The 27,633-nt window shown below is 55.5% G+C and overlaps 1 protein-coding gene across 6 annotated transcripts in view; it reads left to right on the top strand.

The window, feature by feature from the left end:
- Positions 1–27,633, top strand: part of HDAC4 (histone deacetylase 4) — a gene marked incomplete at its 5' end in the record, with an annotated part of 265,863 nt that overhangs the window by 159,878 nt on the left and 78,352 nt on the right. For 5 of the 6 annotated variants that reach the window (XM_081052346.1, XM_081052342.1, XM_081052341.1 and 2 more), the window contains 3 exons: positions 5,049–5,293; positions 19,602–19,752; positions 25,631–25,751. In XM_081052346.1, coding sequence (XP_080908472.1) covers positions 5,049–5,293; positions 19,602–19,752; positions 25,631–25,751 — 517 coding nt within the window. The remainder of the gene's footprint in view (positions 1–5,048; positions 5,294–19,601; positions 19,753–25,630; positions 25,752–27,633) is intronic. The other variant, XM_081052344.1, reaches the window with a different exon arrangement.

Genomic DNA, 27,633 nt, shown 5'->3' with positions numbered 1-27,633 from the left:
CTGCTCTACGGCCTCATTCCCCACACGGCGTTCTGCGAGGCTCACACCTGAGGACGGGCACGTCACCACCCTGCCAGATGCTGCAGTGGGGGGTCCCTTGGTTTCCCGGGGACACTCACGACGTCACCCCAGATGGCATTCTGGTCAGCTATCCTGGAGGCTGAAGGCAGACTGGACTCAAGACATCGCATCTTTTCCTGGGACCAACCTGTCCTCACCCTGTCAGTCCACTGCGGCTTTGCCCGCTCCGTCATTCAGTGAGCACTCGTTCAGGGTCACACACATGGGTCCTGTCACCAGAAGGAAGAGTGAGGCCTGCCAACCGAGATCGGGATGTCGGGGTGGCCGTGCACGGTGCAGCGCATGGTGACTTTTCTTCACAGGGCCCTGGGGCCGCCTGCCGTCACTGTACCGCTCCTGTCACCCGAAAACATGTTCTTTGACATGGGTGATGCCTTTCAGAGTAAAAGAGGGAACTATTTTAAAATCAGTTACACATGTCTAATTTTCCCTTTCCTCTTTTTCCTCCCTTTCTCCCCCACTCCCCACACATAGGCAAAATGTCAGACAGAGTGACAGGAAATCGTGGTTACAGATTTGAATTATCTATTATTTCTCCCTAGATTTCAATGAGTCTTTCTTTACTTGAATAGACCCTAAGCTTTGGTCACGTTTGTCTAAAGAATAGTGCTTCTCTTTATTTCACTTGTATATGGTGCACGAAATGGTGCATGACAAGAGGACATAACCCATGTCATAGAAAATGACAATGTCCTTTCTCATGATCATTTATTAAAAAGACACACACACAGACACACACACACACACACACACACACACACACACTAACCGATTTTGTCTATTTGTGACTGAGAACTTGGAACGTGCGGCGCAGGCTTCCACTTCTTACGGAACTCTGAATGCAGCCTTTGTGTTTCACTAACGTCACGAGTAATTGTACCAACATGTTTCTCAAGGCACAACCTATAAAAGCGTTTTTCTCCTCTACACATAGATATTCATGAGAATACAGGCTTTTGCATTCTTTAAGTAGAGGTTTTATTGTTTTCTTCAAGGCGTTTGGGCCAAAAGCACCAGCGGCTTCTGTGGGGAACTCATGGCATCCCAAATAGTTTTTGATACAGAAATAGTACAAGTCATGTTTGACGCACTCGTCAGGGACGAATGAATAGGGACACTGCCTGCAGCTGGTGTGCAGGGCAGGGCCTGGGGACAGCTTTGCCTTGCCCCTCACATGGCGCCCAGGTGTGCGGCACCTTGGGAGCGAGAAGGCAGCCCACCTTAGGAGCCCTTATGTGGGTCTCCTCAGCCCATGTCAGCTGCATGTTTGTTTCTGTCCAGCCAGAGACGTAGCATTGTTTTCAGAGGCCAAGAAGTGGCAGTAGCTGGCTGTGGCGTATGTGATGTAGGGAGCGGGCAGCTTTCGTTCCCTTCACTCTGCTTCCGACTTTCTGCAGCAGCAGCAGTTTTCTGTGATGTCTCAGAATGGTAAACCGAGGCAGGACTTATAGCCCCGTCAGGGTGAGGAAAAGTGCAGTGAGGACAGCAATGGCGTCTTCTGAGGCGCCTTGCTCCCGGCCCCACCCCGGCAGCCTGCTCCCTGTTCGCTCTGCGCAGCAGGGCTTGGCCTGCCGGTGTCCCCATCTCAGACAGTCTTCACGGGACCCATCAGTTCTTTGGCACTGCGGAGGGACTCGTGAGCTGCCAGGGAGGGTGTCCTGAGAAGATACCCGGATTGCAGACTCAGACGAACCTCAACTTGCATGTGGTCAGTATGCAGAGGCTGCCCGCACCAGCACTGACCAGGGGCCGTCGGCCAGCCAGGCCTGTGTGGCCCCTCTGCCTGCAGAGCTGTCCTTCCACCATCCCCCCTGCCTCCCAAGGTCACCATCCTCTTCTCTTGCTTTCAGCCCCAGCACCCACTGCCAGCCCCTCTGTCTGAGGCCCGGCCTCCCCTCACCCTCACCACCCCGCCCAGACCTGCGGGGGATCTGAGCTTCTCTGCTTCAGCGTTCCCATGACCCCCACAGATGCTCTCCTGGGTCCTTGCCTGCGCTGTCCTCTGGTCTCGGAGGAGCAGCCCCAGGCAGCCCTCCCAGGCCTCTGCCAGCCCCACTGCCCTCCCTGCTCTGGTTCCCACCGCGAGCCTGCTGGCCTGGGTCTGCCCTGGTGCCAGCACGGAGTGGAACGGGGCCCTGCCCTTTGCGGTAAGTGAATGTGACACAGTTGGCCCCTTAGGTAGTTGAAGTTAACAAAAAGGCTGCCTTAGAAGGTGCTTTATGTTTAGTTTTTAAAGAGATTAACTACTGGACATTTGTACGAAAAGTTAGAAATAGGGAGAGGATGTGTAAATGTGCAGGGACGGGCCTTCAGCTCAGCGTCTTGGTTGGGGTCTTAGGTCACCTGGTCCTTGCTGCCATGTGGGGTCTTAGGTCACCTGGGCCGTTCTGTAAGCTAGCGTCACACCTGACCTCCCCCACCGTAGGGGCCGATGAGGTCACACTTTACAAAATGCAGGGCGGTCTGATGATTTTGTTAATTCTCTGGTCATTTACTGAAGCAGAAAGAGCGCTGCTTAACACCGCACAAGCAGAGGAAGAGCACAGCATAGGCCACTGTCACCTATGGACAGGGACACAGACGTCCTCAGGCCACATAAACCTGTCAGGCTGCATCCGTCACGGAGTGAGCGTGTGTGTGAACGACCCAGGACGGCAAAGTCAGAGGCATGCTTTGAAAGCACAGGCAGACTGACCTGAGAAGGTGCTTAAGTAGCTCACCTGTGATTGCAGGTAACGAGGCGCGTTAACCGGCTAACGGAGAACAACTTTGTAGTCATATCTACGCTCCCGGAGGGAGCCGCAAAACCTGGCGACCGTCCCAGTAATGACGATTTTAGGGATCACGCAGCACAATCGTACTGGTGGGGCAGGACCCCTGCCCCCGAGAAAGACGCGAACTGAGTCTCCTTCAGGTGCCGTCACTTTCCTCTGCACGGAGCTCTCCTGCCGCCCTCCGTACTATTTCGTCCCTTAACAGAAAGTCTGAAGCAATCCGGGAACCTACTGAGGTTTTATAAAACGTGTTGTTCACAGGTTCCACTTGGCTCTTGTTTCATAATTAAAGTGATCAAAAAAGAAGAAATTAACAAAATCTAGTCTTGACCAGCTTGTATGCGGGTGGGGGGGGCGAGGACACCACTGTTCCCTGGTCCTGTTCATGAAAACACCATTTGTGTTGCTTTTTCTCATATAAATATCAACTAGAAACTTCTTACTGTGTCAAGCCTGACACCCACTTAGACAAAAGTAAATGCATACATTTAAAAAGTTGGGGGTGGACGCCACTGATTTGGGACCAGAAGAGTAACAATCAGCTGGTGTTTATCCCATGGTTTGTTAGTGCTTAAAAGAGAGGAGAATTAGATCGTTTCTTAAAATGACCAAATGTCAAGAATTTTCTGGTCACCCTCTGGGTCTGTCTCTTTCCTCTGCTTCCTGGGCGTGGGGCCCGTCTGGGAAGGAGCAGAGAACTGTCGGCAACTTCCTGGGCTCTGCCTCGTGACCATGCAGTGCATCTGTGATGACACATTTTAGTCAGGTACTGAGGACCGGGGATCCCCTGACTGCGTCGGCTCAGGGCCTTAGAACCCAGGGCTGCCCGACCTTCCTGATCAGAATGGCCAGCGAGGAGCCTACCACCTCGGCCGAGACCACAGAAACGTCCTGTCCCGAGGGGCGATTCCATTCATGGGCTGTGGGGCTGGGTAGCTCCCAAGTCCTAAGGAGCCTGGTTGTGTGTGACCCGAGGGCTCTGCGGCCTGAGGGTCAGGTCCCAGGCGTGTAGGGAGGGTGACATAACATGGCCTTTGATGAGGGTCCAGGCAGAGACGGCCCTGATGTGAGGAACTGGTCCTTGGTGGCACTCGGCTGTCGAGTTGGGGCTCCCATTTGAGCCTGGGCCCCCCTCCTGAGTCCTCCACACACAGGAGGACCCAGTCTCTTGCCACCCAGTGCCCTGGGTCTGGTGTTTGTCAGTTGATGAAGAAATGAGCCCAGAGCAGGAAGTGAGGGGAGCTTTCTGGAAGGGAGCGGATCCTCTGTGCTGGGGTCTCACCACTCTCTCCCAGGACCCAGGGGCGTCTCCGAGTGTCTGGGAAGCGCCACCAGGGCCGCTGGGCCACGAGCCTGTGTGTGCCTGTGCACTTTCCAAAATGTGGACCTGTCATAGCAACGCACCCGTATCCGGTGTTTTGTGATTTCTGTAACTTAAAACTTTCTGTGTTCCTTTTCTCACCTTGTAATTCGGTATTGATTTGTAAGCATTAAGATGAATTCGGCTTGTGTTTCTAATCAAAATAATCGCTTGTAGCTTTTCTTGGGCGGCCCATTAGTGCCGGGCAGGAAACCCGCGTCTTTGTGGAGCCCAGAAGCCCGGTCCTGATGGATGTGTGTGGGTGGCGGCAGGCGGGCAGGGCCTTTATTGGCTGCAGCCATAAACATGTTTTCCGAGAGAGCGCTCACTTCTCCATGGCAACAAGCCTCGTCCTGAGCGCTCTGGACCACTGCTGGGGCACACAGTGTTCTGTGTTTCGGGCACACAGCCCTGCAGTGGCTTCAAGAAAGACGCACAGGCCAGTCTGCCTCTCCGCTGCTTGGCGTCGAGCTCTCCAGAGCCCTTTCTTCTTTGCTGGTTGTTGACTTTCAAAAGTGCTGTCAGAGGCCAGTGGGACTGCTCCAGGTCCCCTGCTAGAGCAGAGCCCCGGTGGAGGGCGGGCACAGGGAGGCGAGTGTGTGAAAGTGTCCTGGGCTGCCCTCCCCGCAAAGGGGTGACCGGAGGCACCTCTGAGCCCTGCACTGTAGCCTGTTGGGCAGGACAGGAGGGGACACCTGCCATGTGAAATGTCCTTCAGCACGCAGGGACCCCTTGGTGCTTGTGGATCTCTGGGCACAGGGGGTGGGGTGGCTCAGGGCCGGGGACGCGGTGCCTTGCAGTGACGGCTCTTCTGTGCTGTGCTCTGTCCACAGTGGAGGTGGCCTCGGCACTGCCTTTGCAGGTGGCCCCACCGGCCGTGCCCATGGACCTGCGCCTGGACCACCCGTTCCCGCTGCCCGGGGCCGAGCCCGCCCTGCGCGAGCAGCAGCTGCAGCAGGAGCTCCTGGCGCTGAAGCAGAAGCAGCAGCTGCAGAGGCAGCTCCTCATCGCCGAGTTCCAGCGGCAGCACGAGCAGCTGTCGCGGCAGCACGAGGCCCAGCTGCACGAGCATGTCAAGGTGAGGTGGGGCAGCCCCGCCCACGCCCACACCCCTCTCACGCCGCCGACCAGCCCCTGGCCACCGCGCACCCAGCCTGGTCGCCGCACAGCGGGTGCCCACACAGCGGGCGCCTGCTTGTCCAGCAGCCGGGCTCTGGCGGGGCGGGCGTGGCACGTGGCGGGAACTGTGTGGAAGCCCGCGTGGAAGTGCGCTTAAAATGGGTGCTTCCTGCCTCGTTTCATCTGCAAACACCCGTCCACAAAGAGGGAAATGAACAGCACAAGAAGCTCCAAAATATTAACACTGATCATTTTTATTTCCTCCTCGGACTTGTCTATCTTTCCTCAGTTTTTCCCACTGACCTTTTGTAACTGGAAAGAGATTGTTGACCTTTTCTTTTCATTTCAATGGAATAAGGAAAACTCACATAGAATCCTTTTTGGTGCTTACTCTGCAAGTATCTAATCTGATCCCAGATTTAAAATGAAATGCATCGGAAAGGAACGTGTTAGTGACAGACAGCGACGTCATGTTCTGCAGTTGACAGACCAGTTGTTATTGCTGACGTGACAAGCTCTCACTGTATTTAGGACCAGATAGAAATATGCAGGCGTAGTACAGTGACACAGGTAATTTGCATTTTCTAGTAAACACCTTACAAAGCAAAGCAAGAAAACCAAGCAAGAATCCAAACAGGCCCGTTTGTGTTATTTACTGCTGTGTGACAAATTACCCCCAAGCTTAGCAGCTTAAACAGCAAATGTGTGTTATCTCCTGGTTTCTGATGGTCAGGAATCTGGGAGCAGCTTGGCTGCTGTTTGGGGTTCGGCTCTGCCATGAGGCTGCTGCCGAGCTGTCAGGCAGGGCTGCCGTCTCACCCGAAGGCTCCGCTGGGGCTGCAGGGTCCACGGCCGTGGGCGGGAGGTCTCCGGTGCTCGCCACGGGCACTTCCCACAACACAGTGACGATCCTGGTGACCGAGAAGGGAGCCTCCATGTCTTCTCTGACCTTATCTTTGAAATAACATGCCCCCTCTCCTGCCTTATTCCTGGTCACACCGACTTCCCCATGTCCTTCCTGGGCGGGGTGTAGACAAGGGGTGAATACCAGGGGGCCATTGGGAGCCTGGCTACCAAAAGGTAAAATTACTTTAAAAATTTTATTTCACATCGTATTCTGAAGTATTGCTGCGATGTGCATCAGTGTAAAACCTTTTGTTTGTGCTAAGCCTGGAAAGCGTTCTGGGCTGGATGCTTAGAGAGCGTGTGGCCGTGGCGGCAGTGTTGGACAGCACCCCCCCCCCCCCCCGGCGGCTCCCAGAGGCCCCTGCAATGCAGACCGCGCAGCCCTCTGTGACGTCGGTGGGCGTCGCTCAGCCCCGCTTGGCATCCTCAGGCATTCGCCTGCACCTGGCGGGCCCACGCCCACGGGTGCCGGGCACAGTGACTGGTGACCCACCTGTTTCTACCCCTGGCCTGTCATTGCCTTCACCCCAGGGCCCCGGGTTCCCTCCTTGTCTGTATAACACACTGTGCTCAGCCTTTTCATTCAATAATCTCGCTAAAGAGATGAGGGGAGGTAAGTGGACGGGCCCAGTGGTTTCAATCTCTCTGAGACTTTTTGGTGCAATTGCCAGGCAAAGCCTCTAAGTGGTGTCACCTGGCTCAGTGAGCTGCACCCCAGTACCTGGTGTGTCCCTGATTGTGGGGCTGGTGGCGGCTCCCATGCCTCTTGTGGGCCCCGACGCATGTGTGGGCACATGTGTGCACTCGCAAAGGTGTGTCTGAGGGCTTTGTCCTTGGGCCCGGTGACACCAGGGTGCCGGGGCCCTGCGGTCCTGGCGGTCTGGACCATTGCCTTGGTTGTTGTTGGTTTGGTGTGGTTGTGGCTGGCACCACCACTTTCCACCCTCACTCCACTGGCCTTCTGAGGTCGGCATTGTGCGAAGCACAGAAATGACACTTTGCTGAGCTGCTGGAAGCCTGGGCCTATCGTTTTGCCTTTAGAGGAACCTGGTCGTCCTGAGTGACAAAGATGTCACTGTTCCATGGAGACTGGCGCACCTGCAGCCACCCTGATCCTGTACTTTCCAGCGCGTGCTCCCATTGTCCTTGGCTTTGCTTCCCTTCACCCAGCGCCCACGCTCCCTCACCCACTCTTCTTGGCCGTTGGGATGAGAGGGAGGACCTTTGGGACCTGCTGCTTTGAAAGCCCCCATGTCACGGGTGCACTCTGTGCTGGGGATGGGTGACAGCCCGGTCCCCTTCCTGCTGAGGGGACAGGCTGCCTCTGGTTTTCAGGTCTGGGAGGAGGCAGTTCTGTTTCCGGCTGGGGTGGGAAATGGTCGCTTGTCCGCCTGCAGTCTCAGGTGGTTGAAGTTCCTGCAGGGAGCTGCGTGCAGCACACCAGGCCTTGGCGTGCAGCCCTGCAGGAAGCGGCAGGGCCCTCCCCAGGCTGCCTGTCTCGTTTGTCTCTGAGGCAGCAGCCTCACGTCTGAGTCCTGACGGCGGGGCAGGCGTGGCTGCTCACTGGTCGGCACGCGTGCGGCCAGCCCCACCCCAGCGCGCGTGCCCTCCTGCCCAGTCTTTCGGAACGTCTGCTGTCGCAGTGCCACATCTCCCCGTCATCTCAGCACCCTGAAGGGTCACTGCAGTCCGTCCTTTCCTGTCCTGCCAGCTCACTCCTTGCGACCTTTGGCCCTGTCACTGCCCTCCATCTTTTGAGGCCAGAGCAGCGTATGCGCGTGGGTTACTGTCCCCTGCCTCCCGACCTGGAAATGGGCTTGCAGGCCCAGCACAGTGCCCCCTGCCCACCTGCCTGTCTCCTGCTCTTTGTCACCCCCCTCGTGCTCCGGTCCTCATGTCAGCATAAAGGGAGCGTCCAGGCAGGTGTGCCGGGGGCTGTGCCCTAAGCTTGCAGCGCAGGCTTTTGAGACAACGAGGATTAGTAAGGACCAATGTTTTACGTTCTCATGTACGAGTCAGTTGAATTTACAGCTTTTACAATAAAAAAGAGAAATTGAGAAATAAACAAACTGTACATGTGTGAGGTCATCAGAGGCGGCTCTCAGAAGCGAGAAACATCGAGAACCTTGAGGGGTCTGTGCTCCTCCTCGGGTGCCCGCTGCCTGGGTGCTCCGCCTGGGGGCCCTTGCTCCAACCCCTTGTTTCCGGCCTCACCTGGTGCTTCAGGAGTCTGTGTCATGCGGCAGAGATGGGTGAGAGACTCCTTCCAGAGTCCCCGCGGCAGCCTGTGCTCAGCCGTCTGGCTGTTGGGACGCTCCTCGGGTTGGGGCATCACCAGGCGAGCTCAGGGCCGGGCTCTGAGAGGTGGCGGGCGCCCCCAGACGCCTGGCTCTGGGCCTGGTTCTCAGTGACACGGGAGGAATCTCAAGGTTACATGTTCTCTGCATCTTAATCATTTGTTTTTCCATTTAAAATGGAGGTTGTAAAAGCCAGCCAAGGCTTTGTAACTGTCTCATTACGTCAGTCAGCTTTTGTTGTGATGGTTTAAACTCTTCGTGAGCTGTCATACTGTTAGTGACACTTGGCAGCGCTGTTTGCCAGACAGATTTCTTGAGCACACGGTCTAATTAGTGTCATTAAATCATCAGCGACTTTGAATAGCATTTTGTAATTAGAAAGGGAACCGTTTTTAAAGTTTAACTTGGACGGTTGGCTTTGGATAGAGAAGATCTCTCAGTGAGGGCTCAGTGCTCAGGGTTGCGCCGACCCTGACTCACTCCTTTCCCGGTCATGGCTGATCCAAGTACCACGTCCACGGCCTCTCCCACCCCACACCTGAGTGCTCTTCTCCCGCCGACGGGTCCCACTGAGCATTGTAACCCAGACGGGGCCTGGGAGAGCCAGAGAGTTTGAGAGCGGGAGGTGTCTGTGCTCGGAGGTTGCTAACTATTAATATTTCATCTACTGGGATAGCCCCTATGATTAAAAGGTCATTATCTAGATTTACCGCTTTGGAGGTTTGCTGTGTATTTAATTCTTTCAGTTTTATTGAAGAAATGCCTATTTCCAGTGTTTCAAATAAAAAAAACTTGTGTAGGGTTAGCCAGCAGAGCTGCCCTCCCCAGTGGCACCTGGGCTCCCAGGCTCCAGTCCTCCTGGGCACACGCCCAGGTTCTCGGTGGCCAGCTCACTCCTTCATTAAAGCCCCAGGCAGTGATTTCCCACTTGCAGGACAGACGTGGTTCTCTTATCCCATCCTCCCCACACATGGCCCCTTCTTGGGGGCCTGCGTCTACTTAGAGCACCGTTCTGTTTAGAGAACTAACTACTCAGGGTCACCACACAGCATAGGCACGGCGTGGCACAGATCTCAGCTTTGTGACACAACGCTCAGCTTCCCTCCCTTCCCGTTGGCTTAGGTCCTTCTGCCCCTGAGAGACCTCAGGGCTCTTCTCTCTGGGCAGACACGTGATCGCGGCCGTGGCCTTGCACCTCGGAAGCTGCTCCGAGTCCAACGACACCATAACGTAACTTGTATTCCCGGTGTCTGAAACCGGGGTCTTAGAGCATTAAATCAGCAGCAGTGTCTGAAATGTTCATTTAATACAAATGGAAAACAGTTTTAGCGTCTAACGCAGCACAAGGTCCTTCCTGCTTGACTGGCATTGGCCACCACTTTATAGGATTGCAAAGATTCTATTACTGGCATGTCTCGGTCAGCTTTACAACGTAACAAAGGACCCCAAACAGAGCGCCTACCACAGAAGCCATTGTGTTTGTTGAGGGTTATTTGAGCTGGTCTTCAGGTCTGGACTCTCTCTCCTGCTCCTGGGCTCAGCTCTGGGCCAGCCGACCGGCTGGCAGCTGCGTGACCTGGAGCGGCCTCACTGTCTGGTCTGGTGGTCGGCAGGCTGTGGGGGCAGTAGATTGTCTGTTAATTTCAGTGTTCCAAGCCTAGCAAGAGGGCCAGTGTGTTTTGAGCCTCTCCTTAAGGCTAGGATGCTCTTTCCCCACTGGCCAAAGCAAAGTCTCCTGGCCAAGGGCAGGACTCGGGAATGTGCCTGAGGGAGTGGCTTCTGGCGGCGTTCCACAAACAGGGCCAAAGTACAGCCCATAGGGGGACTCACTCCTGCTCAGAGAAGGCAGGAGAAGCGCCATGGATACTGACAGGAGTCGGCGTGCACACAGGAGGGATCCTTACTTGGCTTCAGAGGGACAGGGGCTCCAGGGCAGCACTGACTGTGGCAGGGGTCTGTGGCCTGGACACGGGAAGCCCCAGTGCCAGCCAGAGCCAGCGCGTTGGCCGTTTTCTGGTTCTGGGCCCCGCATGCCACCCCTGCAGCCCCAGGAGCAGTGACATGTCTGCAGTGTGTATTTTCTTCCTGTTTTACACATGCTTACATTTTTGTGTGGGGAGTGTATCAAACATTAGACGGGGCTCAGTCGGAAGTGCGTGTTGACACTGGTGTCGGGCACAACCGGAAATGCAGCCAGTCTTCTCTGTCAGGGCATTTCTTTCACTCACTTGCTGAGCGTCTTTCAAAGTTCTGAGCGCAGCCCGCAGGCCGTCCCTTCCTTCTGTGGGCGTTGTCTCCTTTCTGTGTGTTGGTGCTTTCAGAGAGGAGTGGATCTCTGCCTGTGTTCCCCAGGACGTGCTCACTACACGTGCACCCCCACAGCTCTTCCCTGGAACCTCCCAGCGGGTAAATCCCCTGCACTAGGAGCAACAGTCCCCAGGACGTGGCCTCGCAGCAGCCAGCCGGGGGAGGAGGAAGGCCCGGGCCCCAGGCCCCAGCCATGCTGTGTGGAGAGAGCCCCCGCTGGGCCTGTGTGTGCAGCTCAGGCAGCAACGTTTTTACATGCAATGTTGTCATCATAATAAATCTTTTTCTGATTGCAGAAGTCATTAATGTTAATTATTTGAATAATTGAAGATGACAAGAAGCTGTTGTTATTCCAGTGAAATTAGCTGGGAAGGCTGTTAATTTCTGAGTGCGGGCCTGTGAGCTGATAGGATGTAAGCGGGCGGTGTGTCTGCAGCTTCGTAGCCCTGGAATCGTACCCTGATGTGTTTTCTGTTTACCGTGTGGTCAGCACTTCCCTCTGCCTTTACATATGCATAAGGTATGATGGTAACGGTCTCACTGCCGTCTCTCCGTGAACCATAGGAATTTAAACAGCCACTCATAGTTGCATGGTCGAACATTAAGGGTATTTTCAGCTTTTCATGACTTGCTTCCTCGGGCGTGAGTCCTGTGCATTTGTGTAGGCGAAGGAGAAATGGTACTGCAGACCCACGACAAGTACTTTTCTGTGGCTTTTGTTACCATCGCCGTGTTTCTGTCCAAAGCCTGTAGAGTCTTGAGTGTGCACAAGTCTGTCTCTCCTCTCACATGTACACCTTGCTTGCTCTGTGGATGAAATAGTGAAGCTGTGGTAACCAGGACAGGCGGCACTTACTGCGTCATCCTGGGCACTCCAGGGCCACCTCATCCATGCCCGCAGCCTGACCCAGGAGAGAGCCACCCCCGTGCTCACTCCTTCACTGATGGGAAACAGGGCGGCAGTTCTGCAGCGACTACCCCTCCCCCCACGATCTGATGCGTCAGTTGGACTTGTCCCCGTCATGTTCCATTCTCTCTCACATGTGTCTGTGCTTCATTGACCGCGGTAACCTATTTCTACATGCTTAGTGACTTTTTGCACGCTTTCTAATGGTCTTTTTCATTGCTGTTTTTCTGTTGCGTGCGGTCTTTTTCTTATCGGTACAGTGGAACTCTTTGTAAGCTAAGGGCATTATTTTAGTGCCCAGCATATGTTGTCATGTGGCTGTTCATGTTGCTTATCATCAGTACTTGTCTGCGTGTCCTGTCCTCATTCACAAAGCGTAACATTCTTCTAAACGGTCAGAGGTGCCGTGTGGGCCCCCTGATCAGCGTGTGTGCACTTGGCCAAGTCGCTCTGAGTTCTGTCCCCTGAGCCAGCACAACACGCAGCCTTTGATGTTGCGTCCCTTTCCTGTCGGGGTGGCTCTCCTGTCCCCACATGCATCGATTCTTTCTTTTAAACTCGCCTGAGCCCGTCTTGCCCATTTATTCTTCCAGATGAACTTCAGAAGTTCTCATCAAGTCCTCCAGACTTGTTCTGGAAGTTTGTGGAAGTAGCAGCAAGTTCATACATTCACATGGGGCCTGATAACTTCCTACGATTGGATTTCTAATCTAGGAACGCTGCTACTGTCTATCGGTTTGAGGCTGCCTCTGTCTTTATGAAAAGCCTCGTTTCGGTTTTTCATATAAAGCGTATAGAGCTTCTATTTGATGAGTCTTGGGTATTTTAGATAGTTTTCTATTAGGAATAGGATGTGTTTCTTCATTTAATTTTCTGTTTGGCTGCGGTCAGTGCATAGAGAAGCTCTTGATTTCATTATTTGTTAGCCAAGCAATGTATAGTCTTCTTTTTCATCCTGGTAAATTTATAATTGGTTATTTCATGTTTTGCAGGCAGACAATAATGTCAACTGCAAAGCATAATTGCCCTCCTCTTTTGTGTAGCTGCATTGAGTAAACCTTCCATAACCACGGTGAGATCTTGAGAAGTTACCTGTCACCACCTCCTTGGCAGCACATGGGCGGGTGCCCTGACTGTACCAGCACGGGTGTTGCCAAGGCTGGACCCGGTGTGGACACCACACTGCCTGGGGTCTTGCCGGGCGGTCTCTTTCCCTGGCTGAGCGGCTTGAGGAGCACCGGGCAGGCCGCATCTTTCCTCCCCACGCCGTGGGCCCCTCTGCTGCACCCCTCTCCCGTCCCAGAGCCACCTGTCCTGCAGTGCCATCTGATGGCACCCCAAGCTGTCCCTCTGGGGTGCAGAGTGGAGAGACACTGGCCTTTTTCTCCCAGAAGATCTTGTCTGCAGTGTGGGTGCTCAGTAAATGCTGACCTTAGTCACCTTCTGAGCAGTTCCATCGTTTCCAATGCTCCTCGGGACTTGGTTCATTCTAGGTGAGTTTTCCCATCCACATTGCTCTCTCCTAGTGCCTCTTAGGCCAGATGTCGCAGGACTGGGGACCTGGGCTGTGCCTCCATCCCCGTACCCACCTAGTGCTGCTCTGAGGTCCACGAGACCATCCAGAAATGCAGCACAAGTGACAGTGTTACGCTGTTGTCAAGGACCGCACTGGTTTCCACCCGACACCCCAGAAGATGAGTTTCCCATAAGAGCAGCTGAATACTTCGTTTTTTCCTTACTCATTTTTTTATTGCCGTGTTTCCCCGAAAATAAGACCTAGCCGGATCATCAGCTCTAATGCATCTTTTGGAGCAAAAATTAATACAAGACCCGGACTTATTTTAATATAAGACCAGGTATTGATATGATATTATATGATATGATATGAGATATGAGATATGAGATATGAGATATGATATGATATGATATGATGCCAGGTCTTATATAAGACTGGGTATAATGTAATTCTGGGTCTTATATTAATCTTTGCTCCAAAAGACGCATTAGAGCTGATGGTCCAGCTAGGTCTTATTTTCGGGGAAACACAGTGTGGTAAACTTTATGTAACATAAAATTCATTATTTAAGTATTTTAAAGTGTACAGTTCGGTGGCACTTAGTGCTTTTACCATGTGGTACAACTGCCATCACCCCTGTCTTGTTCCCAAAGCACTTTCACCTCAGGAAGAATCCCTGCACCAGTTACGCAGTCACCCCGACTCCCTCCCCCTCCCCTGGCGTCACTGACCCACTCTCGCTCTGTGCAGTTCCCATCTTGGATGTTTCCTGTTGGTGGAGTCAGGCGGCCTTTGTGTCTTTCACAGCACAGCGCGTTTTCACGTTTACATTGTGCTGCCCGAGGCCTGGCTTCCAGTCACCTGAGGCGATAGTCAGGAGCCGGTGTGTTGCACTGGGGCTGGTACCTGGGAGCTGCCAGGATCCTGTGTCGTCCCTCCGCCTGCCTGCCCAGTGTGGGCCTTGCTCATGAACCAGCGCCTTGGGGTCCTGGGACGTTGCGCGGGCAGCTGGCATCCCCTGTGCTAAGGCACGGGGATGACCCCTCTGGCTGCCATGCTGGGCCCTGCTCTTCCTTGGCTGCCAGGCACTGTGGCTCCTAAGAGTCTCTGGCTTCACCAGGTTTCCTGCTCACCTTTAATTGTGCCTTCCAGACTGGAGGCTGCCTGTGGTTTGTAGAAGCGAAGAAACTTCATGCCTGTTTCCAGAGGCAGCAGCTCTAGTTTCCGGCCTGCGGTGTGGGGAAGAGACCAGCAAGCGGGGTCTCTCCTTCCTCCTCTCCCGCCTGCCTTGTGCAGCCTTCGAGCTGGTCCTCTGTCCTCACAGCTCGCTCGGACCTGCTGTGTGCTGGGAGGCTGTGGTCCAAGGGGAGACGCGCGCGCAGCCAAGCCAGCCGTTAGCCAACTGAGCCCCACCGGACAGACCTGTGCCAGGTGGCAGCGAGGCCTGCAGGGCAAGACCAGGATCCTGCGGAGGAGATGCTGTCCCCAGGAGGGACTCAGCTACGGGGCGCCTGCTCCCAGGGCCACGGCGGCTGGGCAGGCTGCTTAGAGTAATGGAACCTGTTCTTTTTTTCCTCAGAAAGATTAGGTCGTAGACATCTCATTTTAAATTGCTCATAATAGTTTCAACCTGCAATGAAATAGCTTCTCAACAATTCCCTTTGTCCTTAGAATAGTCTTGACCTTCACATATGTTCACGAGGCACTAGCTGCAAATAGCTGTGGATTTTTTGCCTCACATAAAAGTGAGCACATCTCAAAGTGCCCTGTTCCGTAGCCTGAAGAGGACACTCGACACTGGACGACTGTCATCGTTGTTCCCCATGAGGAGCAGCGGGTGGCCAGGGGCCCGCCCTGAGCGCTGCCTGAGGTCAGGTCCTTCGATGCTGCCACAGTGTGAGGAGCAGGTGCAGAGGTTGAGGCCTAGTTCACCTTCATTTCCCAGAGTCTGAGTGTAGAGGACTGCTTTGTCCCAAGGCCAGGAGACGGCAGTGAGGGCTGCCACGACCTGCTTCGTCCTCGCCACCTTTGGCTTCGTGGGCTTTAATAACTCTGAGAGCATTAAAACTCTGAGAGTGTTTAGTGTCCATTGAAACGTAAGGAGGAGTGAACGTGCAGCGTGGCTGAGGGCATTTGGGGAACCAGAGTCTTCGTTTGTAATTGCTACTTTCATTGAAACTCCAAGACAATATTGTTTTTCTGGGAGGTTCATCATCTTGTGAATTTTAATCACCAGTATGTGTGCTGGTTGTTTGTGATGCTAATTGAAAGATCTCCTTTCCTTCTGGGTTCTGGCTTGCAAAGTAGATATTGCGAGAATATATTAAGCAATTTTTCTGCCTGCCCCTCCCTGAGGCGTTAAACGAGCACCAAGCCGTTGAAAGGGGACCAGGCTGTACCAGAGGCGGAGGGACGCTTCATTCTGGGACCTGCTGCTCAGAGTATCTTTGTATCGGTGCCCTGACTGAGCAGCATCCAGAAGCCCTCCAGCTCGTCCATTTCTAGAAACTGCCCGGCAGGAGTGCCCGAGCTGCTGGCAGGGCCCATGACACCCACGAGTGGGGAGTGCCTTTAGTGGGGACATAGTTGAGGGCCATAGGTAGGATCTCGTGTCTTCTGGCAGAAGGACCGTCCTCAGTGCGGTGCTGAGGACTGCGTCTTGGAATGAGACCAATGACAAGGGACACATCTTATCCCCACCTCATTTACTCTCTTGTCGCAAAGGTATAATTTGGTTTTCCTTTAAAAGGTGAGAAAACCCCATTGGTCTGAATCATCAGCAGAGCTCTAGAACTGACCCTGCAGACATGCGTTGCATAGTGATGGCAGTTTTCGGAGGCTGAAGCCCACTCAGGGCCCAAACAAATGGTGTCGGCTGTTGGCAGCCAATACCACCAACTAGGAGGCCAGTTTCGAGATTGAAAAAAACTCGGAATTTACCCGACATCCTGTTCCGTTTGTGCTGTTTCTCTACAGTCCCCTGGGGGCCTCATTCTGATCTCAGGATGACACTGCAGTGTCTAGGAGTCAAGGTCTGTGGGTGCCATCTCCCAGATGACAATACAGACGTGAAGCTCGGTGCCAGACCGTACCGTGTTCTAGGTCTCATCTCGTTTAGTCCCCACAGCAGCCCGAGCAGACGGTCCCACTCCGAAAAGGAGGCAGATGGAGTTCAGGTTTGAGTGGAGGCAGTGGGCAGGGCCAGCTCCACGTCTGGGCAGCCTGACCTCGGCACTGTCCTCCAGCCACGTACTGGAGCACCACCCCCAAAGCCGCCTGGAAGCCTAAGCGGGCAACCAGGGAGCAATAATGAGGAGCGGCATGGGAAGTGCCTGCTTCCTTCTGGTAGTCCCGCTGTCCCCAAACTCCTGTGAGATGACTGGAATGGAACTCTTTTTCTGTAGGAAAGCTCTTAGAAGTGACACTAGGTGTCCATGTACCCCAGAGGCGGGCACTGAGCTGAGCACCGTCCCTGGTGGCCCCTCCCTGCACATGCTGAAGCCTGACGTGGTCTGGTAGCCCTTTTCAGCCCAGGGCACCTGCGTCCAGAATGTGGCTGGTGTCCAGGAGCAGCGTCTCCAGGGGAAGTGCACGCGGCTGCATGGGGTCTGGACGCTCGCTGGGTCTGCACCTCCTGCTCCTCGTGCCTGCGTTGGTTTGGGGCCTGGGCACCCCACCTCTGGCTATGCTGTCCCTGTGTTCTCAGCTGGAAATGTCCCTTTCCCGTGTGGAAGACGGGAGGCGGCCGTGTTTGTGGACAGAGGCTGCGGGTCCCTTGCGGTTAGAAACACCACCTGATTACTCCACACTCAGTAAACCAGTGCTGTGTGTGACCACAGGTGTGGCCGGACCGGCCAGCCAGAGCTTGAGTTCGCGGACTGACACGAGCTGCTTGGCCCTGCGTCTGCATGCTCTGCCATCAGGCCACTGCCAGGCAGCGGGGCTGGAGGTGGAGGCACTGCCTGGTGGGTGGCCAGGCCACAGTGCGGTGAAGGTGTGACAGGGAGGGCCGGCGCCCCTCACCCCTCCACGCACACACACGCATCTGTAAGTGGGTGGCTGTGTTCCTTTTGCTCCCTCCTAATTGCCAGTTTCCAATGAAGTTTTGCTGAGTGTCACTTTTATTGGCAAGTATGCGCACGTGCTCCACACCTGGGTCGTAGGCTTTATTTAGAAAACGGAAGAATAAAATTTTCACCTTGTAAATTTCCACAATCGATGTGCTTTTTTTTGAATGTTTTGGTGTAATGTGACTTGAACCTCACAGAAGTTACAGAAGTGATGGGTGACGCTTTGCGTCTTTAACAGGAAGGAGCCCTAAGCAATGTGAAACCGTGTTTTCTTCATTTGTGTGTTGCCTCTAGTTGATAATGGAAGCTGGGTGATTTGCACACTCCCAAGGTGGCAGGAGGCCATCGTGGGTCTGGGGCCCAGGAAGCCCAGGGCAGACCCTGCTGCTGGGATCTCTCCCTCTCGTCTCTGCTGGCCTTTGGCGCGGACAGGGCTCCACCCTGCCTCCTGCCAGCGGCCCTGTCACCCCATCTCCTCTCCTGTGACCTGCTGACCTCAGGGTTTCGGTGGCAGTTAAATCCGTTACAAATGTGAAACCCTGAGAGGAGCCCTCTGTCAATGTCAGTTTCCGCTGTCGTCACTCTTGCTGGCGCCATTGTCGCTTTGTGAGTGCCTGAAAGGATGTCTCATCCGTCTCCATCTTAGACATCTGGAGGAAGCACACTGTGTGTTGAATTTCCTCAATAGAAAGTGCTGGGGGCTACTTGGGTGGCCAGCGCCCTGCCACCCCCTTCGGCCTGTCCCGCCTCTTAGGAGAGACCCACGGAAACAGGACAAGGAAACTGGTACTCACTGGGCAGTGTGGACAGTGGCGAGATGGCCGCGAGGGCCGTCCAGGGAGGCCGGAGGATGAAGAGGGGCCGGGCTGGCCGCCTGCAGGTGCTGGGTGGTGGGCAGCTCACACAGGGCCCTGAGGCCCTGAAGATACGGCGTGTGGCTTATGTGGAAGCCGAGGGAAAGTCTGTGTAGCCCATGCCCTGGAGAGGGAGAGGAAGAGAGAGAGAGACAGACAGACAGACAGACAGACAGAGAGAGGAGCCGCCTGGTAGGAGGCCGCACGGCCCATGGGCAGAGCCAGCCATGCCCTGGGTTATGCACAGACTGGTGTCTGAGGTGGCCGCCCCCAGGGTCCCTCAGTCGGGACAGCCCTGGGCTGGCGAGTTCTCGCCGACTGGAGCGCGCTTAGTGAAAACGGGGCTGATGACAGTGGCATTGGGCATTTTCCTATTTCTCTGTACCCACTTCTGTGAATGTCATTCCTCTTGGCTCACCTTCCTAGTGGGCTGCTTGTCACATAGTCTTACTAATTGACGGCAGCCATTGTAGTAAAGTTTGCCTGTATAGCATAGATAGTGCAAAAAGTTTCTTAGTCATCATTTGCATTTGAGTTTTGTTCATGGTGTTTGTTACAAATATAAATTTTGCATCATCGGTTACGTCATTTTTGAAAATACGTGATGTAATTCAAATACAACGAAATGTACGGGTCTTGAGTGTACTGCCCACGGCACTCTGACAGCTGTGAGCAGCTGTGACAGCTGTGAGCTGTGCGAGGTGCCCTCCTGCCTCCTCTTCCTGCCGCACCCCAAGACGCAGCCTTTGGTTTTTATCATCAGGTCTTAGCCGTTCCTGTTCTAGAACGTAATAGAAGCTTTGCGCGCAGACTCTTCTGTCCCACTCCTCTACACCCTGTCCTCACCCGCACACTCACTTTGGGTGTTCTATAACCCACCCCCCCATGTCTGTCCCTGCCCGGTAGCCATCCTGTCCGTCGCTAGGTGGCGTTCCAGCGTGGGGTCCAGTGAGTGTCCCCCTGAGGGACATCTGGGGTGGGTGGAGTCTGGGCTGCCCTGGGCAGAGCTGTCACACGTGTTCTCGTACAGGGCTTTGCACGGGGTGTGGCCACGTCTCCTGGGTGTGTCCCGGGAGTGGGATGGCTGCGTCCTGGGGGCACATGTATGTGACCTGTGAGAAGGTGCTGAGCAGTTTTCCAAAGTGGCCCTGGCGGGACATGAATCTCCCCGTGTGTTTTCCTCTAGCAGCTCAATAGTTTTTATTTTCGTGTGTCACATTGGAAAGGTCGGGAGATTAGGCCTGGGAGCAGCCCGACCCTGTGTGCGAGCCAGCGGAGTGGAGGTGGACTGTGAGACACCGGGGGCGGGCAGGCGGGACCCGGCCGGTGGCCGACCTGTGACCTGCCGCGTGCTCTGGTGCTTGCGCTTCGGGCCCTGACCGGCTGTCCCCCCCCCCCCACCCCTCACAGCACCAGCAGGAGCTGCTGGCCATGAAGCACCAGCAGGAGCTGCTGGAGCATCAGCGGAAGCTGGAGCGACACCGCCAGGAGCAGGAGCTGGAGAAGCAGCACCGGGAGCAGAAGCTGCAGCAGCTCAAGAACAAGGAGAAAGGCAAGGAGAGTAAGTCAGGGCGGCGCTGGGCGGGGCGCTGGGCGGGGCCTGGGGAAGGGGGCGCTGGGCGGGGCCTGGGGAAGGGGGCGCTGGGCGGGGCCTGGGGATGGGGGCGCTGGGCGGGGCCTGGGGATGGGGGCGCTGGGCGGGGCCTGGGGAAGGGGACGCTGGGCGGGGCCTGGGGATGGGGGGCGCTGGGCGGGGCCTGAGGATGGGGGCGCTGGGCGGGGCCTGGGGATGGGGGCGCTGGGCGGGGCCTGGGGATGGGGGCTCTGGGCGGGGCCTGGGGAAGGGGGCGCTGGGCGGGGCCTGGGGATGGGGGCGCTGGGCGGGGCCTGGGGATGGGGGCGCTGGGCGGGGCCTGGGGATGGGGGCGCTGGGCGGGGCCTGGGGAAGGGGGCGCTGGGCGGGGCCTGGGGATGGGGGCGCTGCAGGGGGCGCTGGGCGGGGCCTGGGGATGGGGGCGCTGGGCGGGGCCTGGGGATGGGGGCGCCGCAGGGGGTGCTGGGCGGGGCCAGGTGATGGGGGCGCTGCAGGGGGCGCTGGGTGGGGCGCTGGGCGGGGCCAGGGGATGGGGGCGCTGGGCGGGGCCTGGGGAAGGGGGCGCTGGGCGGGGCCTGGGGATGGGGGCGCCGCAGGGGGCGCTGGGCGGGGCGCTGGGCGGGGCCTGGGGAAGGGGGCGCTGGGCGGGGCCTGGAGATGGGGGTGCTGGGCGGGGCCTGGGGAAGGGGGCGCTGGGCGGGGCCTGGAGATGGGGGGCGCCGCAGGGGCGCCAGACGTGGACTTCGCAAGTTGGGGATGTCAAGCAGCCCGGCAGGGGACTGGGTGGTGACTCCAGGATACACCAGGAGTGGACTCCCGGCAGGGATTCTGGGCAAGGACGCAGAGTGGGGACTCCAGGTGGGGACTCTGGGCAGGAGCTGGGCTGCATGTCCCCACTTCTCTGTGCTGGTGGTTCCGCAGAAACCCCCAGAAGCAGTGGGCGGAGGGGAACCACCTCCTTGGTCATAGCACGTAGTGTCCCTGGGTGCCACTGTCGTGCTGTTTCAGGTCACCCTTCGCCTCAGCTGCAAATGGTAGTTGATAGCTTTGTCGTCGTATGGGGGCTGCAGGACACTCATACGACTTTTGGGTTATTTAGGCATTTTAAAGCATATCTAGCAGGCTCCTAATAGTCTTATAAATGTTAGAAACCGTAAAGCGTAGCAGAGGCAGAGGACACCTCAGCAACGAGGTCCGTCCTAAATATTTCAAAGTGCTCGTTCTGAGAGCGTTTTCACTGACGAGTGCCGTGTCACCAGCTGGTAGCACGTAGGGCGCTGCAGCCAAGAGGAGACATGATGACTGACAGTTCAGTTGTCACTTGGGTCTTGTGGCCCTAATTGTTGCTTTTAATCGTGCTGTGCTTGTATGTCTGAGACCAGTGTGGTCTGTCATCTTCTGAGAAATGCCAGGACCTGACCTTCGCCAGAGGCTGCTCTCTGTTCGTCCCCCTTGGAAAGTCCCTGAGTCTGTCAGGGAAGAGGCCACAGCCCCCTCTGCTGACTGCTTAGCCACTGGACGCAGGCGCCTGGGGCTTGTGCAGTGACACTGACTCAGCGTGACCGGCCTTTGTAACCCCTGCTGTGTCACTGGCTGCAGCGTCCCTCCCAGATTGTGACGAAGGGAACGCTTCTCTCATGGGTGTCTGTGCTGCCGTCTGGTGACACGTGTTGTTTTCAGTGACACGCCAGGACCTGGTCAGCAGAGTGAGTGTGCGTTCTAGGTCCCAGGCCGTCAGTCCCACCTGGTGGCCTGTCCTCTCGTGTGTCAGGCCTCGGGGTCCCGATTGTGGGCGATTTCTTCTCGTCACACTCACGAATAAAAGCAGAAGGCTTGACACTTCGCTGATACATATAACTCAAAATCCTCAAAAAGCCTCTATCTTCAGCTTGTGAAAATACAAGCCATTTGAACAATCTTTGATGAAATTTTCACGCGCACACGCGCACGGGCGTGTTACGTTCTTACAGCATTCTGCACAGCCTCTGATTGGAAGTTGATTTTAAAGTCCTTTTATGGGTGCATGATCGACACGCAGAAGTGCCCCCGTGCTTTCTAGGGAACTGCCCACAAGTACACGTCCCGGGTAACTATCCCCAGTAACGCACTGTGGCCAGGACAGCAGCAGCGGCCAGAGCCCCCTCTGCCCCTCCAGTCAGCACCCCTCCTGCTTCCCAGAGGGAACCCCACTTCGGAAAGGAGACAGATGCTGCCATCACACTGTGTGTCTGCTGATTCTTTCACTCAGCATCAGGCGTGCGAAGCGGCCTTGCTGTCCCCTCGCTCCCATCGCTGCATGTTGCCCCCCTCAGCATGCTTTGCTGCGCATACATGCCATGTGGGCAGACCTGTGGTCACACCTGCCACAGCGCTGTGGGCATAAGCTTGCTTGTGCCTGGGTGCAGACGGGCAGCCTCAGGGCGAGTGTGTGCTCCGCTCCCACACACCACGCCAGTTCCCCACTTCACTACCAGTGTCCGTTTCCACCAGCTGCATGTGGCAGCTCTGGTAGCTCCATGTCCCCACCACCGTGCCCCCGGGCTCAGTCCCCTTCCTGTCAGCCGTGAGCATTTCTCAGGCGGCCAGGGCATTTTTCTGTGCTCACTGGCCACGTGGGTTCCCTGGGTGAGGGGTGTGCTCAGGTCCTTCCCGTTTTCCTGATGAGTCGTCTCCCTTTTTCTCAATGTTCTGTTTCTATTGTCGCTTTTACACGTTACACGGTCCTTCTCCCACCTTCTGTCTGGCGTGTCACTGTGCCAATGCTGCAGGGTCTCAGGTTGGATGCAGCCGTTTTTCAGTCTTTCCTCAAGTAGAATTTGAATGTAGTCTAATTCATATTATTAAACTGATTTTGTTTTGTACATTTTGTAAGTATTTTCCCTTCAGAAAGGGTATTATGTTTTTCTGAAAGTATTTAGCCAATGCATTCCCCCCATTTTTAGTTTATTTCTCTATTTAACTATTTGTAGGTTCTTAGTAATTGTTTTTATGCATAAAGTGAATAGTTTTTACAATCATTAGTTACTGCAGCAGTTAATTGCATTTTCTGTAACTGGTGGCATTTTAGTGTGGAAAGCACTTCCAGAGAGTTTATTTACGTGGGCTCTAGCTTCTGTACTGGTCTTTGAGAGTAATTACTGCTGAGATCTGAAGGTACACTTGGTCACTGCACACTGGCCATGAGCTGGTGACGGCAGGCTCAGCGCCCACCCGCAATTCAGAGGCAGAGATGAGGACAAACGTCCATTGGGCGAGAAGCTGCTCACGCCCTGAGTCTGGCTGGCGTGGCAGACGGTGTTGGTCACCTCGGGGCTCTTGCTGCCCAGCCCCTGGGTCCGTCACACTGCCCTTCAGACACTGCGTGTTTCTGTGCTGCCTCCTTGGTGCCAAGGGCACACCCAAGTGCTGACCTCATGGCTGGGGCGTGAGTGGTGCCCCACACGAGCCGGGACGTCCCCCAGGTTCCTGCCATGTTGCTGCAAAGTGGAGCACGGGCATCGTGTTGTCACTTCTAAAACTCCCGGGGAGCCGACTGTGCAGCCAGGGCTGAGACCCGGGAGTCTGGGCGAGCCCTCCCTCCCGCCCGTGGTAGGAATCTGAGTGGCCTGCCCCACGCAACCCTCCCCACGAGTGCTGCCTGCCTTCAGAAAGCCGCCCAGGCACCACCGCTCCCTCCTCGGGAGCCCTGTGCCAGGGACTCCTGCTGTGGTGTGGCGGGCTGCGGTCACATGTGGCCGCCCACCGGGTCCTGCTCTGTGCCCTTGCTCCCAAGCTTTGCTGGGCCTCAGTGTGTACCCTGCTCTCGCTTTTTTCTTTGGAGTGGGGACATCGTTGTTCATCGAAGGATGGAAGTTTGAGTTCCAAGCAACAGCTAGTTGATCTGTGCCATAACTCACCAACAAATACCAGTTTTTCAGGTTGCTGAAAAGCAGCTCAGTCTAAATTAATTCCTTCTAGTTTACCAGAATCTTCCAATAAAAACAACATCTTAAGCCTCAGGAAATGTGAAAAGACTGGACTTCAGAAACCATCTGAGATCTGTTTGCAAGTCGCAAAGGATCTGCTTGCCTGCTAAGCAACCCCCACCCAAGCATTGGGTCCTTCTCCATGCTGGGCACACGGCAGCCCCGGCAGTTTTCCATTGGTGGGTCTGGGTGGTCGGGTTTGGTTGTTAATAATAAGCTGTGTGCAGTTGGGTGTTTGGCACGCTCAGGGAGGCCTGCTGCCCGCGAGTGTGGTCCTGCGAGAAGGCGGGCCTGGCAGGCCCCGTGGTGGACGCCTGTGAAGGGGGCTCTTGTGTGGGCTTCAAGGGCGTTTGTGGGGTGCGCGGGGCGGCCGGAGGCGGGTGCCAGGTTCTCAGCACTTGAAAATGCATGCCAGAGCCTCTGCTGTTTCATTCCTTGGGGTTTCTAAAACGAATTTATTTCTGAATACTTAATTACAAGTTTTGTTACACTTGTAAACATTTACAGTGCTTTTCATTTTAAATAATTCTGCAGGTGTCCTTAACTGTTGATACCAATTAATGCCATTAATTTGATAGGACAGCAAATTCTTAACACAACTTGTGGCAGTTTTCATTTCAGTCAGCGTGGACACACGACGGCTAATCAGTTCAGATTTACATAGATTTACTGCTTTTAAGAATCTGAGGTACAGTGTCTTTTAACATAAGTTTAAAGGAAAATAAAATCTAGTGGAAGTCAGGCGTTTGCCGTCTGAGCAGGTTGGATATTACGTGGTGGCTTCTCCACTGTCTCCTCACCAGCAGCCTGGTTGGGAACATGTGCCATCACTCAGGGACGGCATTCACTTTGTTGAAAAAAGGGCTCAAAAGGCTGCAGTTAAAAGATCCAATGCCTGATCCACATAGTAATTCTGTGTCGTATTTGTGAAGTCGTATCTTCCTCAGAGGCACATGGGGCACAAGAAAAAGGGAGTCCATGTCAGGCAGAATCAGACTGAGCCACATGACAGATTTGTCGTTCCGGTCACCTGTCCAGCAGCGCATTGTGAGTCACAGGACCAGGGCAGCCCCTCAGCTGCAGCTCCACCCTCTCAGGTTCCCATCCTCCCAGGTCTTCCCTCCCATCCGCCCTGTCCCCACCCACCCAGGTCCCACCCCCACACACCACCACCGTTTGCTGTTCTTCGTGTCCCCCTCCCCTGCGTAACTTTTACTTACCCTCCTGTTCATTACATGCCCCACCTCTCAGGAGCTGCCTCCCCGTAAAAGGGACTTTGTCTCTTATTTACCTTTATCCCTGTCACCCAGATGAGCTCTGGCACATAGTAAGGTCTCTAAAGCCCTGTCAGAGCAATGAATGGTAATCAAACTATCCTCCCCGAAAGGGAAGGCAGATCTACAGGAGTATGTGTTTCTTGAGAAGGTGGTAAGGCTGCTGCTAGTAACACCTAATATTCATTTGCTGGAAAATGTTGAGTCCCATCCTTATCCTGCTCAGTGAGAACTCTGCTTCTTGTCCCACTTTCCATCATCTACTCCCTCTGGGACCTGAAGGAGGGGAGGACGATGGCCATGTCCTCTGACCGGCCATCCGAGTCATTCATCCTTATCTGCATCAGGCAGTTTGCTCGGTTCCCTGAAAGGTGCCAGGTACCAGGAGATAAAGTGCTCGTGCAATTATGGAAAGCTCTTTGGGGAAGCAGAGCTTTCACTAAGACGTCTCTGGGCCTTGTCCTTTCTCCGAGAAGCTTTCATGGCGTCAGCAGCCTCCTGAATTGGAGCCCTCCTGTCTCCAGCCCTTTGCTCCCTGTCCCGGCACAGAACTGCCTCCCTGGACAGAACGTCAGGTCACCGTCCCTGTGCTTTGTTCCATGCCAGGTGCCGTGGCCAGCACGGAAGTGAAGATGAAGTTGCAGGAGTTTGTCCTGAATAAAAAGAAGGCGCTGGCCCACCGGAGCCTGAACCACTGCATCTCCAGCGACCCTCGCTACTGGTACGGGTAAGTGGGGTGTGGGCCTTCGTCTCCTCTCTGGGGCTTTTTTCTCCTCTGTGACACCAACTTCTTCACCCGAGAAGCAGGGTGGCAGGTGGGGAGTCAGAAAGTCCCAGAGCACCGCAGTGAACGTGGTGTGACCAAAGTGGTCCGGTGGTTACTGCGCATGGCGGTAGCCCGGTGGTGTGGGCCCATCTGAGTGACCTGAGTGACACTCCCGGGGCTGGTCCTGCCCATTCCTCTGAGCTTTGCGTGTGTTATTAGGCCACCGAAGGAGCTGCTGAAACGGAACCTCTGCTTGTCCATATGGACCTTTTGAATTTCTTTCCAATGTTTTATTGGTTCTTAGGCAGGTCAGTAAGCGCCTGTGGGGGTTTTATTATTTTTATGCTTCAAGCCCCCTCAGAACGTGCGTCACTGGCAGAGACCCCGGAAGAGGCTGGTCCTGCTGAGTCAGTGCAGGGGAGCAGCCACCGACAGGCTGGGTTTGGAATGGAGAGGCGAGCGCAGGTGGCTTTAGACAGTGGCCATGGGGGCTTCACAGATTGCTGCCTTCAGTATGGTTAGTGCTGCCGTACGGGGTGATCTCATCTGTGGAAGAAACCCCACAGGGTAATTTTCAAAAATCGTAATGCAGTTGTCGTTCATTTCATCGGGAAGAAACGTACCTGTTCTCAAGCCCCAAAGGACAAAAATACCAGCAACTCCCATTGAAATGACCCATTTATTCCCGTAAACGGCAGCAGTTGTCGCAAGACCACCTAAAAGGCACCGTGTGCTCCCCTGAGCCCGCTGCAGCCGCTGTGACACTGTCACTGCAGGGACACTGAGCTGCGCTCACACTGTAGCCTGCTGGTGGTTTGTGCAGTGCAGCTGTGACTCGCTCCTACACAAGGGAAGGTCACGGGGTCCATGCAAAGCCACAGTCGAGGCCCTGAGCCCAGAGCCACCTGAGACAGGCAAGAAAAATTCATGAGAAGTGCGGGGGGCACGGCACGCAGAAATCCCCCATTCAGGTGGCACCACTCCATTAGCAACTGTCACCGCTGGTTTGGTTGCAGGAAAGCTCCATTGTGCCGGGGATGGGGTTGCTGGGCAGATGCAGTGAAGGGCAGCAGTGGGCAGCGGCTGCGATGAGGTGGTGTCCACGGGGTGGGGCTGGGGACAGCGGAATAGAAGCCAGGGTGGGGCTTCGCATCTGTCAGGGCATTGGGTGTCAGGGCATTGGGCGGGAGGTGGCGGTGCTCTTAGATCTGCCCGCAGGAGGGAGGCTGGGACAGCTGGGGGGGACATTAGAGGATGTGGCCAGCAGGTGGCTGTCCCCTGCAGGCCTTCAGAAGAGGAGCAGTTCTGGGGAAGCAGAGACACAGCTTCACCGTGTTCCAGTTCTTAGATGGAGGCCACAGAGCCAGGAGGAAGGTTGGGTGGCCGTGCCAGGCTCCCCGTGGGCATGCACCGGTGGGGCTGGGAGACCAGGCTGGCAGGAGTGGGGGCTGTGATGATGGGCTGCTCAGTGAGGCGGGGACCAAGCCTACGGCCTGGGAAAGCGCGTCACCTGCAGGGAACAGGTGGCCTCTGGCAGAAACAGGGCACTTGCTGAGTGGGTTGGAAGTGGGGGGACTGCTAAGGAGGGGGGTCAGCAAGGAGCACCCGGGAGCAGGGCATACAGACCTGAGGAGAGGGGCTGGCCAGGGACCCAGGAGGGACAGGTAAGGCCGCCCCCTGGTGAGCAGGGCGGCCCTGAGGTGTCCGACACTGATGGACCCGGTGCGTCCCTCCCGAGGGACTGCCGTTACGCGGGCTGCGGTGGGGACAACAGCTGGGGTCTCGCTTGTTTGGGTTGAGCGGGCAGCTGTTTTGTTTTGTCACCTGATCCAAATGCCACGGA

Source organism: Rhinolophus hipposideros (assembly GCF_964194185.1).
Source record: "Rhinolophus hipposideros genome assembly, chromosome: 6".
Taxonomy (NCBI): domain Eukaryota; kingdom Metazoa; phylum Chordata; class Mammalia; order Chiroptera; family Rhinolophidae; genus Rhinolophus; species Rhinolophus hipposideros.
This window is presented reverse-complemented; position numbering and strand designations above follow the sequence as displayed.